Source organism: Zonotrichia albicollis, chromosome 3, assembly GCF_047830755.1.
Source record: "Zonotrichia albicollis isolate bZonAlb1 chromosome 3, bZonAlb1.hap1, whole genome shotgun sequence".
NCBI lineage: Eukaryota > Metazoa > Chordata > Aves > Passeriformes > Passerellidae > Zonotrichia > Zonotrichia albicollis.
In genome coordinates this window covers 16918007-16930113 of record NC_133821.1, presented here as the reverse complement: position 1 = coordinate 16930113, position 12107 = coordinate 16918007, and the positions used below count along the sequence as shown (strand labels likewise).

At 38.3% G+C, this 12107-nt stretch overlaps 1 protein-coding gene across 7 annotated transcripts in view; it reads left to right on the top strand.

Annotated features, from left to right (window-relative positions):
* Window positions 1–12107, top strand: part of MACROD2 (mono-ADP ribosylhydrolase 2) — an 849382-nt gene that overhangs the window by 180147 nt on the left and 657128 nt on the right. For 5 of the 7 annotated variants that reach the window (XM_014268149.3, XM_074536853.1, XM_074536852.1 and 2 more), the window contains exon 4: window positions 4382–4411. The exons of the other annotated variants lie outside the window; for them this stretch is intronic. In XM_014268149.3, coding sequence (XP_014123624.2) covers window positions 4382–4411 — 30 coding nt within the window. The remainder of the gene's footprint in view (window positions 1–4381; window positions 4412–12107) is intronic. 7 annotated transcript variants of the gene reach the window in all.

The following is a 12107-nucleotide window of genomic DNA, read 5'->3' as shown; positions in this document are numbered from 1 at the left end:
TACATAACTCTTTAAGAATGTTGAGGTTTAAACCACTGATGTCCAGTTCTTATTTGTTGAATTTGCTGCTATATTCTTTGTTAAGATTTGTACATTTTAGTAACCTGAGCTTTTGTTATGGGTATTCCATCATAAGCAACTAAGCTTGCTTTAAATTCTTTCCCTCCAGGTTTTTTGTTTTCTTTTCTTTTTTTTCCCTTCTGTCTCCACACTAGTTTTTTGGAAAGAATTTTGTTTTTTAAAGCAAGAGTTGAATTCTCAGGGTACAGCATACTAATGTTCTGGGTTTCTTTAGCAGGGGGTCCTGGTGCTTTTAAAAAGCATGCTTATCTAGTCCATTGAGGTTTTAAGTAACTTGAAATACTGAATTTCTGGTTGAATCTGGGGCTATAAACATCTCATTAAGGGCTAAATTGTTATCCTTAGTGATTAGATACTGTTTTTTTTTGTTGAAGTGTTTTTTTTTTTAGAGTGGCCTTTTTCTTAGGGATGAGACTAAACTTTGTAGAAACACTTTTTCTGCTAATAGTTTTAATGTCCCTATTAAAAAGAAACCCAGACCCAAAGGGCTGAAAGCCATCTTAACACTTCTAGGTGTGTTTCTGCTCACTGTACTGAGACAGACCGTGAAGATGAGCTCTGTCTCTCAGAATGCAGCATTCAAGTCTCCTTTTAAAGCAGTGGTGATGCACAGTATCTCTAGAGCTGTAATTTGTGTCCTTATGAAGCCACTATTTAAAGGACGCCACGGGAACTGATCTCCAGATATCATGCTCTTTTTTTTACTTGTTTGAAGAAATTGAGGCTTCTGTTACTGGTGTAGGTAAAAATATTTAAAATTAGACGAACTCTCACCTCTGCTGCCTCCTTAGGGCCATCACCAATGATGTTTTGGATGGGGCTCTATCAATGTGTGTTGTATTTCAGTCTGGCACAGCAGTCTGCTGCCTGCCTGACCACTCTGTGTATATATTAAAATAATATTTCAAGTTTCTATTGTGAGTAGGTTTTCAGAGTTAATGCTCAGGAATCTGTTGTGGACTCTAGTTTTTAAGGAGGCAATTTCAGAGAGGTTGGGCAGGTCACTTTGAAAGGGTGATATGGGAAATGAAATGAGGTGCAAGAATCCTTTATGCACATTTATTTGGAGCCCATCTTTGCTTTCTTTTATTTTTCTTTGCCTTGGTAACTTGGTACCAATTTAATCTTCCTGTTTCCTCTCACCCCAAGTCTCCTGTGACTTGAGAATCTTGTGTAGCTCTGGACAAGAGAAATAAGAACAAGGGGTTAGCCAAGATGGATTTACCATCTGCAGTTGTAAAATCATAGAGTCATGGAGTGGTTTGACTTGGGAGGGACCTTAAAGATCATCCAATTCCAGCTGTCCTGCTGTGGCCAGGTATTCTGGAGTGACACCTTCCCCTCAATCAGGTTGCTCAGGGCCCTGTGCAGTCCTACCAGGAACCCTGCCAGGATGGGAAATCCATCCAGAGCTTTTCAGGGCACATGGTGACATCAAGGTGTTCTAGCCAAGGCTGGGCATGCCCTAACTGAGAGGAGTTGCCTCAGTGTAACCTGTGGGGCAGTTTGGGCTCTGTCAAGTTCGGAGGTTGAAAACTTCCTGGCACCTTCTGCTGGTTGCTCATACAGCTGCCCATAGTTGAACCTCTACAGCAGGAGCAGCTTCCAAAGGGTTTTCCAGGACTTGATGGTTTGAGAGCTCTGATGGACAAAATGCAGCTGCAGATAAACACAGAGGGACTGAGAGGAGAGGCCGTGCTTGCTCCAACATCATACGGTGTGATTGCAGCCATGGGGCTGTGCTGACCTCTGTGTGGGAGAAGATTCATTAGGTGCTAAGTGACAAATTACTTCTGTAGTGGTAAGATTTTCCCAAATATGGAAAGAAATGTGTGCTGTTTTGAACCTTTCAGGAAGCATCTGAAAAAATCTGAAAATAAAAGTTCTTGCTTTTCGACACATCTTTCTAGAAAAGAAACTAGTAAATATAAGTCAGTCTTGTTCTTTGCTGGAATCACAGGGAGATGGTTTGATTTTGCTTCTATTATGCAAGCAAAATTAAAAAGTAAAGAGTCCTTGTGAATTATTACTGGAATTTCAATAGCTGTAGAAGATGCATTGCAGCCAAAACCCCATTTGAACTGTTTTTACTGTTTCTATAGAGAAGTGTGTGGTGCTGACTTACATTATATGTTATTAAGAAGTTTTTGGAAAATATTGGCAAGATGAACATTGTCAGGAGAACTTAATGAGAGAAACATAATTCTCTGAGAAGCCACTGAAGGAAAATTTGCAATGGGGATGTTGGCTGGGTATCCAAAGAAACTTTTTTAGCAGTGGAAACTTTGGGAACAAGTTTTAGCTGTGTGTCTCAAGTCTCTTGAACATAATAACTGAAATCTTAGAACGTTACTCATGTAAGGATTAGAATAGTTTAATTGTAGGTGTATTCTGCAGTGCCAAAAAAAAATAAGCTGGAGTAGCAGGCAGTAGGTGACACTTTGTTCCTTTTAGTTTCTTCTGATAAGAACTCTCCTGATTTCTATAGCAGATAAGTACTTCTTACTGCAGGGAAAGTGATGTTAGGTGTTACAGGAAGTCTTCAGAAGCAGCTGTAGAAATATGTGAGGCTGGTTTTATTTGTTTCTTTTTTTAATAGTGAATTTCAGTCAGGGCAAGAATTAGGTAAATATAGCAAGATTGACGTTCTTTGCAACATGTCTGCACACATTTATTATTACCATCATTAGGTCTTTGTCAAAGGCAATATGTTCATGGCAGTATTTGCTCTCTGCTAGCACTTTAGAGAGGATAGGCAAGAGATGTTCATCAATTATCACTTAAGATAATTTTGTTGTTTTTTCAAGTTTTCCATTTTGTGCCTGTTGCTCCAACCTTTCTGTGTCTTCAAACCAGCACTTCTTTGAAAATGCCTCCAAATTACTTTGTTTCAGAAAAAAGGGGTTTTTTTTTGGTCCCATTTTCCTTCATCTAATGTTCTGGGGTACTAGAACCAGACTTGGATGAGGAAAAGTCATGAGAACATCTCTTTAGGTCATGGGTTTCAATGATTCCTTAGTGACAGTAGGACAGTTAATCTTAGGATGAATAAATAACTTGGTTTGCTTTGATTTGATATGGTCAGCTATGCTGGATATAAAACTGCATTTTTTTTTTCTTTAAAGAACATTGCATTTTGACTAATGTAGAAGTACCTCTTGAGTAATGTAGAGAGATTTTTGAGCATGGATCTTGGCTGTGATGGAAAATCTGGCTTTCTGGTGAAGGCAGTTTTACTGCAGTGTTAGGGAAAGCTGGCTGCAAATGTTTGAGCTGAAAATGGATGTTAAGTCCAAGGTGTTTGATAATTATCATTGTTTTCTTCTTTATCAGATATTTGACAATTTTATGTAAAAATCTCAAGGAAGTGATGAAAAAACCTAACAGCAGGGAATTTGCCTTTTACAGGCTTCTATTGAAGAGACAGAGGAAAATGACATAAACAATTACATATAGAAAATACCTGATTTATTCTGTGTATCTTGCTATATACCCTTGTCCTGGAGCAGGTCATGGAGTGAGCTATCTGTTCTTTACTCATCAGAAATAGCTGTGTGTCTCTCTGTTTTAAATATATTCTGATACAACAAGGATTTGTTTCCCACACATCTAAAGGACAGGTTTAGAAGCTTAGGCATTCCTTCTGTTTCTGCCTAGGCACTGAAAGGAAAATATTTGGCATGACTCCAATTGTGCTAGCTTAATTTGAAGGACCATCTTGTATCACCATGCTCTGAAAATTGCTTTTCATAAGTGATTTATCAAGTTCTGGCCTGGGTAGCTGGATGGTTACAGTGCTGAGTCAATTAAGCCTGCTGAGGGAAATCCCAGCTCAATTGCAGAAACCCTTTTACATCAATGGAACCAGGATTTCTCATCATCATCATCCCCAAAGGTCCCATGGCATAGAAAACAAGGGGAGATAATCAGAAGTTGCATCAAAGTCTATTTAAGTTTCTCTACAATGGAAATTTTAAATTAATTTGGTAATCACAAAGGAATACGGTTTATAGAATTAAAAATGCAGGATTGTAATTTCATAACCTATTCAATGCATTAGCTTTAGTAATTGTATTATTGTTTTATTTATTAGCTTGCATTTTCCAAGATACTGCAAAGGTAAAGATTGTGATTGCAATTTACAATAAGTGATTGTTTCTGCATTAAGTGTTTTCGGGTAAGGGAAGAGTAGCGAAGTTACTGAAACAATGGACAATCTCCTGTGAAACATCTTCTATTTTGGTTCCGTATATATTTAGAAAGCTCAATGCTAATAATTCCCTTTTTGTTTTTCTTACAGCTAATTCCAGCCTTCTTGGAGGTGGAGGAGGTGAGTCTTTGCATAATGCTTAATTCACTTTTAAACAAACATGAAATATATGTTGGATCAATGCAGAGCTTAGTTGGTTATAAAAGAATATAAGTTCAGAAGTTGGAAATACAATTTTATTAGATGGGAAAATGCACTAAAGTCCATAATCTTGCCTATCATCAAGAGGTAAGGTTTGCAACTGCTGCTGAATTTGGTTTCAACTCTGGGTCAGAGTAAGGGCTGACTAAAACATAAAGGAACTGCTGAACTGCCTTATGCTGTGTTGTGTTTTTAAGTATTTAGGCTTTTTAATTTACTCCAGGGGAATCTCAAATGTGTGATTAATAAACTATTTTAACAGATACGTGGAAATATTAAAATACAGTGAAATGTAATTATAGTAAATGAGTGTGACTTTATCTTTGTACTTTTTTTTAATATTGTTATGGTTTAAACTTGGTTGCTTACCTTACTCTGCTTGTCAGAATAATCAAGTAGATTTCAATACAAATCTTTGGTGCAAGTCAGAGATGCTACTAATGTGTTTACTGCTAAGGCAGGGATGCTCAAGTAGATATCATGGTATTGCTTCCAAATACATGGGTGCTGGTTTATTTTAGTAGATTGATGCTCTTTTCCTTTTGGTATTTCTGTAGTACTGTGGCTGTAAAATCTACATGAGTGGTAAAATTCAGATTAGATGAACCCATAAAGAGCTTCATCTCAGTTTCAGTGACTCCCCCTGCCACCCAGAGGGAAGTGAGAGAGCTCAGTTCTGGAAATTTCCCAGCGCAGGAGCAATACAGGCAGCAACTAATGCTTCTTCCTGGTGGGAGTTAAAAAAACTCTATGATCGGAGGTTACATATGTAAGGGGAATGGAAAGGGCTCTGTAAAAAGACAGGAGATCTCTGTTGCTTGTGAGGCTGCAGGCTAGGTTGTCAAAGCTTTTGTTTTAACTGAACAGGCAGCTCTTATTTTAGACTAGGAAAAGGTGCTTGACAACTAAATAAAATCATCTAAATAAAACCATTCACGTTCCTCAGCCGTGTGTTTGGACATTAAAGTACAGGGCAGCCTTACCTGTTAATCCTGTTGGATTAATGTGTTTCTTTTGATTTGAGTTAGTTGTTTGCAGTATACCAAATTTTTCTTTGTTTAAAAGATAATCCTTTAGGAGGTAATCCTTCGCTAGCTGTTCCTGTTTCTGCAGAGCTGTTCCTGCACCTCCCCTCCAGCACTTGCTCCCAGCTGGTAACATTGAAAAAAAAAATATAAATCAATGCAAATGTTCAAATTCTAATCAGGTTTCCAGAGCACTGCTGCTGCTGAAAGGATTTGGCTATTAACTTTCCGTGTTATTTATTCAGCTGGACTGTACTTGAGAAATTGATGTCTGTTCAGTGTGGCCCTTGATAATGTGGCTCTCCCTCTGCAGCAGATGGGATGAGCCTGTGCTGTGGGTCAAATTAGGGTTTTCCATGTATTTTGTGTTAAAAGTGGCAATTAAAAAGATGTTCTCTCCCCTCATGGCAGGCTGAGATGATGGCAGCCCAAGGTGATGCTTCCCATCCCTCCCTCCCTACTCCTGCCCTGACATCCTTTGGGGCTTTTACTGCCATTTTATAAACTCAGTGCCTTTGGGGTTATGGGGAAGCTGCTGTGGGAGGTTGGGTTTGGGCACACAGTGGGTTCCTCTGGGTACAAGCTGCTGCAGCCCCCATGGCCAGAACCTCAATCCCAGATCCTTTCATCTCTGGTGGAAGGATAGCCCTGTACCCTCTTGCATGTGGTACAGGAAAAAACCAAATCTGTCAGTTTTAGGGCTTAGATGGTGACTGCTCATGGCTGAGGGGCTGCATGTGAGGAGGTGCCATCTTCCACCCATGGGTAGGGCAGCTGATGTCCTCAGAGCACACTGGCTTGGGGTTTCCAAATTTTCTGAATGAAAATCCTGAGTTTCATTGCCAAAGCACTCTAGGTTTTGGACAGATGCCACAGGTGCATATTTTGAGAAGGGAAACGTGTGTAGTCTGCAGGCCAGAACCTGCTCAGGGGTACACAAAATGGAGGAGCCCTGGCCAGCCATCCACCTTCCACAGGCAGATGGAGCCTGGAGGTAAATGGCTTGGTACTCTCCACAGGCATTTTTCTGTAGAGGAAATTGTTTGATTCCCAGTGGAATGGTTGTGGATTTTAAATTCTGGGTGTATTTTTTTTCTTTTATCCAGAAGAAAGTGACGGTAGCACTCTGTGTGAAATATTGATAGTGAATTATTAAAACTTTATTATATACGTAAACACCAAAGCCTTCTTTTGATTGCATATGTTGAATATTTATGGTAATGCATAATACCAGGGTAGTTTCTCCAATAATGGGATTCAGATCTCCTTGGTAGTGCTTGTTAATTTAATCTCTCTGTCACTGCTGGAGGTATGAATACATGTCTTAGTTCTACAGATAAAGAAAACTGGAAATTTCTGCTTGTCCAAGCTTATGCAACAGGTGCTGTGATTTTGAGCTGTTCTGTGTTTGAAATCTTTTCAGAACTAAACTCAAATGAATTGGAAAGAGGTATTTGCACATCCTGATCAAATGTTTGCAAATCACTTTCCCTGGGTGTTAAAACCATTTTCTTGAAGAGACCTGCTAAGAAACCCAATGGGCCGCATTGTGGGTGAACATGGTGCACTGGCTTGCAGGTTCAGGGGCTGGTGGATTTGGGTGGCTGCTTATCTTCCCTGTGTCACCTCAGAGCCACATCAGGGCATCCCTGTACTTTCAATTCCCAGAGCTGGAGCAATGGTTTGTTCTTACATTTCCCATTTAAATGCTGTCTGTTCATTTTCATGACCATTTGGAATGTAGAGATAAAAGCAAAAAAGATACCAGAAACAATTTTTCACAGAGCTGTTAATCAGAAAAATCAAGAAACCCACAATGGAGTCTTTAGTTAAATATAGATGTTGAGGGTTTTTTTCTGCTTTTCAAATAACTCTGAAGTTTCCAGGATTTCATTATGAGTTTGGTGAGTGAGCCTTTTTTCTTTTTCATTCTTTACTGTTTTTAATAATTGATTTTTAATTAGGAGGCATATTTCACTTTCAGGTCTAGATTTATCACACATTCAGCATCTCACTGCTAATAACTTGCATGGAGCATTATAACTTATTTGTGCATCATGTATTATTTGTCCCATTATGTTTCAACACTGCAAAGGTGTAAAATTTTCAAGAAAATTACTTGCATTTGGAGAGAGTGAACAAAAACTTGGTATTTTGAGAAAAATTGTAAGCTCTTTTAAAAATGTGTCCTGAAATTGACTTCAGAAATCACAGTGCCCAATTTTGCGTAGCAGTCTTTTTTCTTTAGACTCTTTTACATTTGTGTCAAGGAATTAAAGCATATGATTTCATGTATTTTATTCAAGCAAAGTGAACAAGAGCTGAGGTTTGTCTCCCTTATGGCTTTGGGTAGTCTGTGGGGATTTTTTTGGGTATTGTGCTCGGCTGTTCCCACCTAGTATTCAGTTATTTTCTTCATGGTTCATTTTTCCTGTACTTGATTTGCTGACTGTAATCATGTTCTTGTTGCATGCTGATTTCTCTATTGGCTTGATTTCGTTGACCTTAAGTTGAGGGTATATTTAATTTTGGATATTTTTTACCTCCATAATATTTTATTGCCTATGCTAGAATTTGGGAAGGAGACGTCACCTTTTAGTGTGTCCTGTTATGATCATAGTTTCTTTCAATTCTGTTCTTAAAACTGGTAATTTTGTCTTTACAAGCTCAGAGAGAGGACAGGTTATATTTGCAGTCTCTTGGAAGCATCATTTGGACCCAGTTTAAACTTCTGGGTTGCCCCAGAATATCTGTCTGCTTTTCTGTTTCTTTCCATCTCTCTGTTTTGGCCAGTGTAACTAATTTTTTTCCTAGGACTTTTGCAAGCATGAAAAAGAAAAAATTCCCATATAGTCATAAATATTTTTGAATATCTTAAATGTAGACCAGACCTCCCTGTCCACCCTGCCAAGGTACAGTTTGTAGGCACAGTTTTAAGCAATTCCTATGGCATGGGGAACTTGGGTTCATGGTCACAGCAGGGAGCTGGGTTTCTCTGTACTGCATTGCACAGACTCCATCTTGAACTTGGGATTTGCTGCTTTTATGTTATGTTATAATAGTGACACAAAAAAGTGTTTCCTCCCAAAAGAAATTAGCAGACTGACTTTTATCCTGGACTTGTGTCCCTTCAAATGTGTCAACTGCTGTTTGCCAGCAACCCTGTTTTTCAATTAACTGTGAGCTACTGAGCTAAAAAATCCAGTGATTATCCAGTCAGTAGTGTCAGGAAAGAAACAGCTGACACAAATATCTTGACATCCCTCCCCTTAGCCAGGGATAAATTTTTATTCTCACAGCTGTGTCTTGGGTACATTACTGGCCATGTCCAGCCGTCTTCTGGTAGTTAAATCTCTAGCAAAAAAAGTGCAAAATCTCCTTTCTTGGTTTTTTTTTCTTAATAGTAACTTGACATCAGTTTACTGAATGAATATTAATGATACTGAGAAGTGAAAGTTGTACAAGAGAAAATTGGAGGCAGGAATGATAAGTTGCAGAGCACCCTGTAGCAATATGTATGACAGCAGAAGTCTTTAAATACCAGACTTGCCCTGCACTCTCCCATTCAAACTGTGTAAGAGGAAGAAGACAAGCCTGTTTTGTCCTAAACCAGGACTAGATGCTCTCTGTTTTGGATTTCACAGGGGTTGGCTTTGATATTTACATAATTTAAATGCAAGAGAAGCAGGGGTTTAAATCCAAAGTTCAAATTTCTGCCTGACATGGGCATAACATGAAATGCATCCTGTGAGAGGGAGAGGAAAGAGTTTGGGAAAGGAGCACTGACAGAATTCTTTCATCAAGAAAATAAGCATTATTATTTGGTATTTTGTTGTGTCAGTCTGTTGGCATGTTCTTGTATCATGTCAAATGCATTTGTCAGATTGGGGTGTGCTCACAACAAATGGCTCCATGGAACAAACGTGCTTCATCTGGGATTTCAGCTACCTTCAAAAGCTCTCAGTTGCTTTGTACACTGCACTGTCATAGCCTAGGTATGTAGATAATGGCTAGGAAGGTACAAAGATCTTCCTGGTGAATAATGACCACGAGGAGAACTGATAATTTAGGGCAAATGGCCATTTGCCTTTGTTGTTAATCAATCCCTTTTTGCTAGAAGATTGCTGCTACAATTCTGTAGCTTGTTAAAGTGTTTTATCTCCTTTTACTATTTGCATGCTGTTCTTTTCCATCTCTGTAAATAGAGTGTGTTTGAGAGGGCTGTATCCACAAGTTCCCCCACTGTGACAGTGCATCAGCCAATTAAAATGTTAATATTTATGTATTTTTTTCTGCACATCTGTGATAGTTCCATTGGTAGGCCAATAGCTCAGGGTAGACTGTAACCCTTTCAAGGTGTTTGGTTCAGCCCAAAATCTTGTTCTTCATGAGCTTTTTGTTGTATCAGATCAAAGCAAATAGATTTCTCAGCAATTTAACATCTTTTATAGAGTTTATTCAAAGTTACTATGCAAGCTAAGTCTTCCTTTACAGGTCAGTTATTCTCTCCCTCCCTCCCTCCCTCCCTCTCTCTCTCTTTCCCTTTCCTTCTTTATTTCATCTGTGTATATATGTTTAGTTTTAGGTTTTGCCTTCTGTTATTGCAATGGTGTTTTAGTTGAGCCTTAAATTAAATTAGCAGATTTTCTCATTTTCTAGTGCATCAAGAGATATAATAATGAAAGCTCTATAAATAAATAAGCACAGTTTATTTCAAAGGACCTTTAACATAAACTGCTGTGGCTGTATTTAAAATGTGTGCTCTACTCTAATTTCTTTTTTGTTTTTGTTAAAATATGATATATATTTTGGTCTTTGGCTAAATAGGGTGCCAGCTTCCTTTCTCCAGTCTTTTTATACAATCTTAAGGTAATAATCATAAACAGGAAGTCTCAGGATTGATTTTAAGTATTTCTCAGTTGTTGCCTAATTGTATCCTGCTAATTACTCTTTCCGCACAGTTAGTTAAAAATAAATAAATAACTTTTATTTATAGGAATTGATACAGCTATATGATCAGTTTGGATTTTTCTGATTTTTTTTTTTTTAATACATGTTCAGCTTGTGATTCTTTAAAGGGATGCTTGTGTTCCAGCTGGTGATACAGAAACGTGACTGTTTCATTTATGAAAATAATCTAAGATTTTGTCCATCCAGTCATACTCACCGATGTCCTCAGCTTTTTAATGCTGCTGCTGTGTTGCCTTAATTGGGCATTAGGAAGTGATGTTTTCTATTTCACTCCTCAGTTACTGAGTGCTGAGTCCACAACACTCTGAACTCTCACTCAATTGGGAGGTCTCTCTCTGTCTCAAGCAGACCATTGCACTAACTCTCCTCATTTTGTTCAATTTCATTAGGAGGTCATTACATGTTATGTACTCACAAGTAAAGCATGAAGATAAACACTGTCTGCTCTCTGTCTATACATTACTTTCATATATATAATGTGTGCATGTCACTTTGGATGTTTTTTATTTGAGCTTGCAATTGCTTCATGAAGTCAGATTTAGCATGTGTGTACATAAATGCATAAAAATAGGACATTAATTTTCTTAGACTGGGACCTTTAGTTCATGGTCGTTGAGAATTTGAGGCTCTCTTGATATAAATCCAAGGTGAAAAGACAGGTGGTTATGTAAGGAATGTATTTCTTTCCTTTTCTTTTTTGTTTCGTCTTGGAGGACAGAGCTGCAAATCTGGGAGAGAGATCACAAACCTTCCCTACATGATGGACATCACATGACATATGAGGCAATTCACTGTCCATTTGTTATGTCAATGCAAAGTGGTCTAAAAATGTAAACACTTTTTCCTCATACAGACATGTAGATGTGTGTCTCACGTGTCTTGAATGTAGAAAACACTATTTTTTAATTTAACAAGGTGCTGCTCAGTCATCTTAGGAACCTTCTCCCTGTAGCTGAAGGTGAGGGGCACAGTTGCCAAGGGAAAGCAGGCTGGGAGGATGGAAGTGATGCACATCTCTACAGGCTGCAGTGAGAATGAAGTTGAGCATTTGAGTATATATATGTACCAATCTACAGATGCTTTTTAAAATTAAGCATTTGGTTGGTTTCCTTAATGAAAAATCTGTAAATTGGGACATCTGTCAAAGTTGTTCAGTTTCATGCTGAACAATTTTGACAGTGTCCTTTTTGCTGAGGTAAGAATGAAGTGAACACGGCAGGAAAGACATGATTTGTTAGGCTCAAACAGTGGGTGGTGATGTTTTTAAATCTGTTATTCAGAGGTGAGGTCTACAGCTATTTTCCTGGTCCTGAGGAGAACCAGGAGAGGAGGTCCTGTAGGAGGACCAGGCTACAATAGGAGGAAAATGAGAAATGCAATTTACAACATCTAAGATTGTTTTAATTGATTTTGCAGGGGGATATTAAAAGAAATAATGTGAAATAAAGGAGTGATGGAGGTACTTGAGTTGTAGATATAGAGGCACTTTTGAATATCAACTCCTTTACTGAAGCTTTCATGCTGGTATGCCTAAATACAAAACAAAGTCCTTAATCAGTAGAATGTTCCTTAAAAGTATCTGTAAACCCCAAGTGCATTAATTTCTACATCAAATGTGT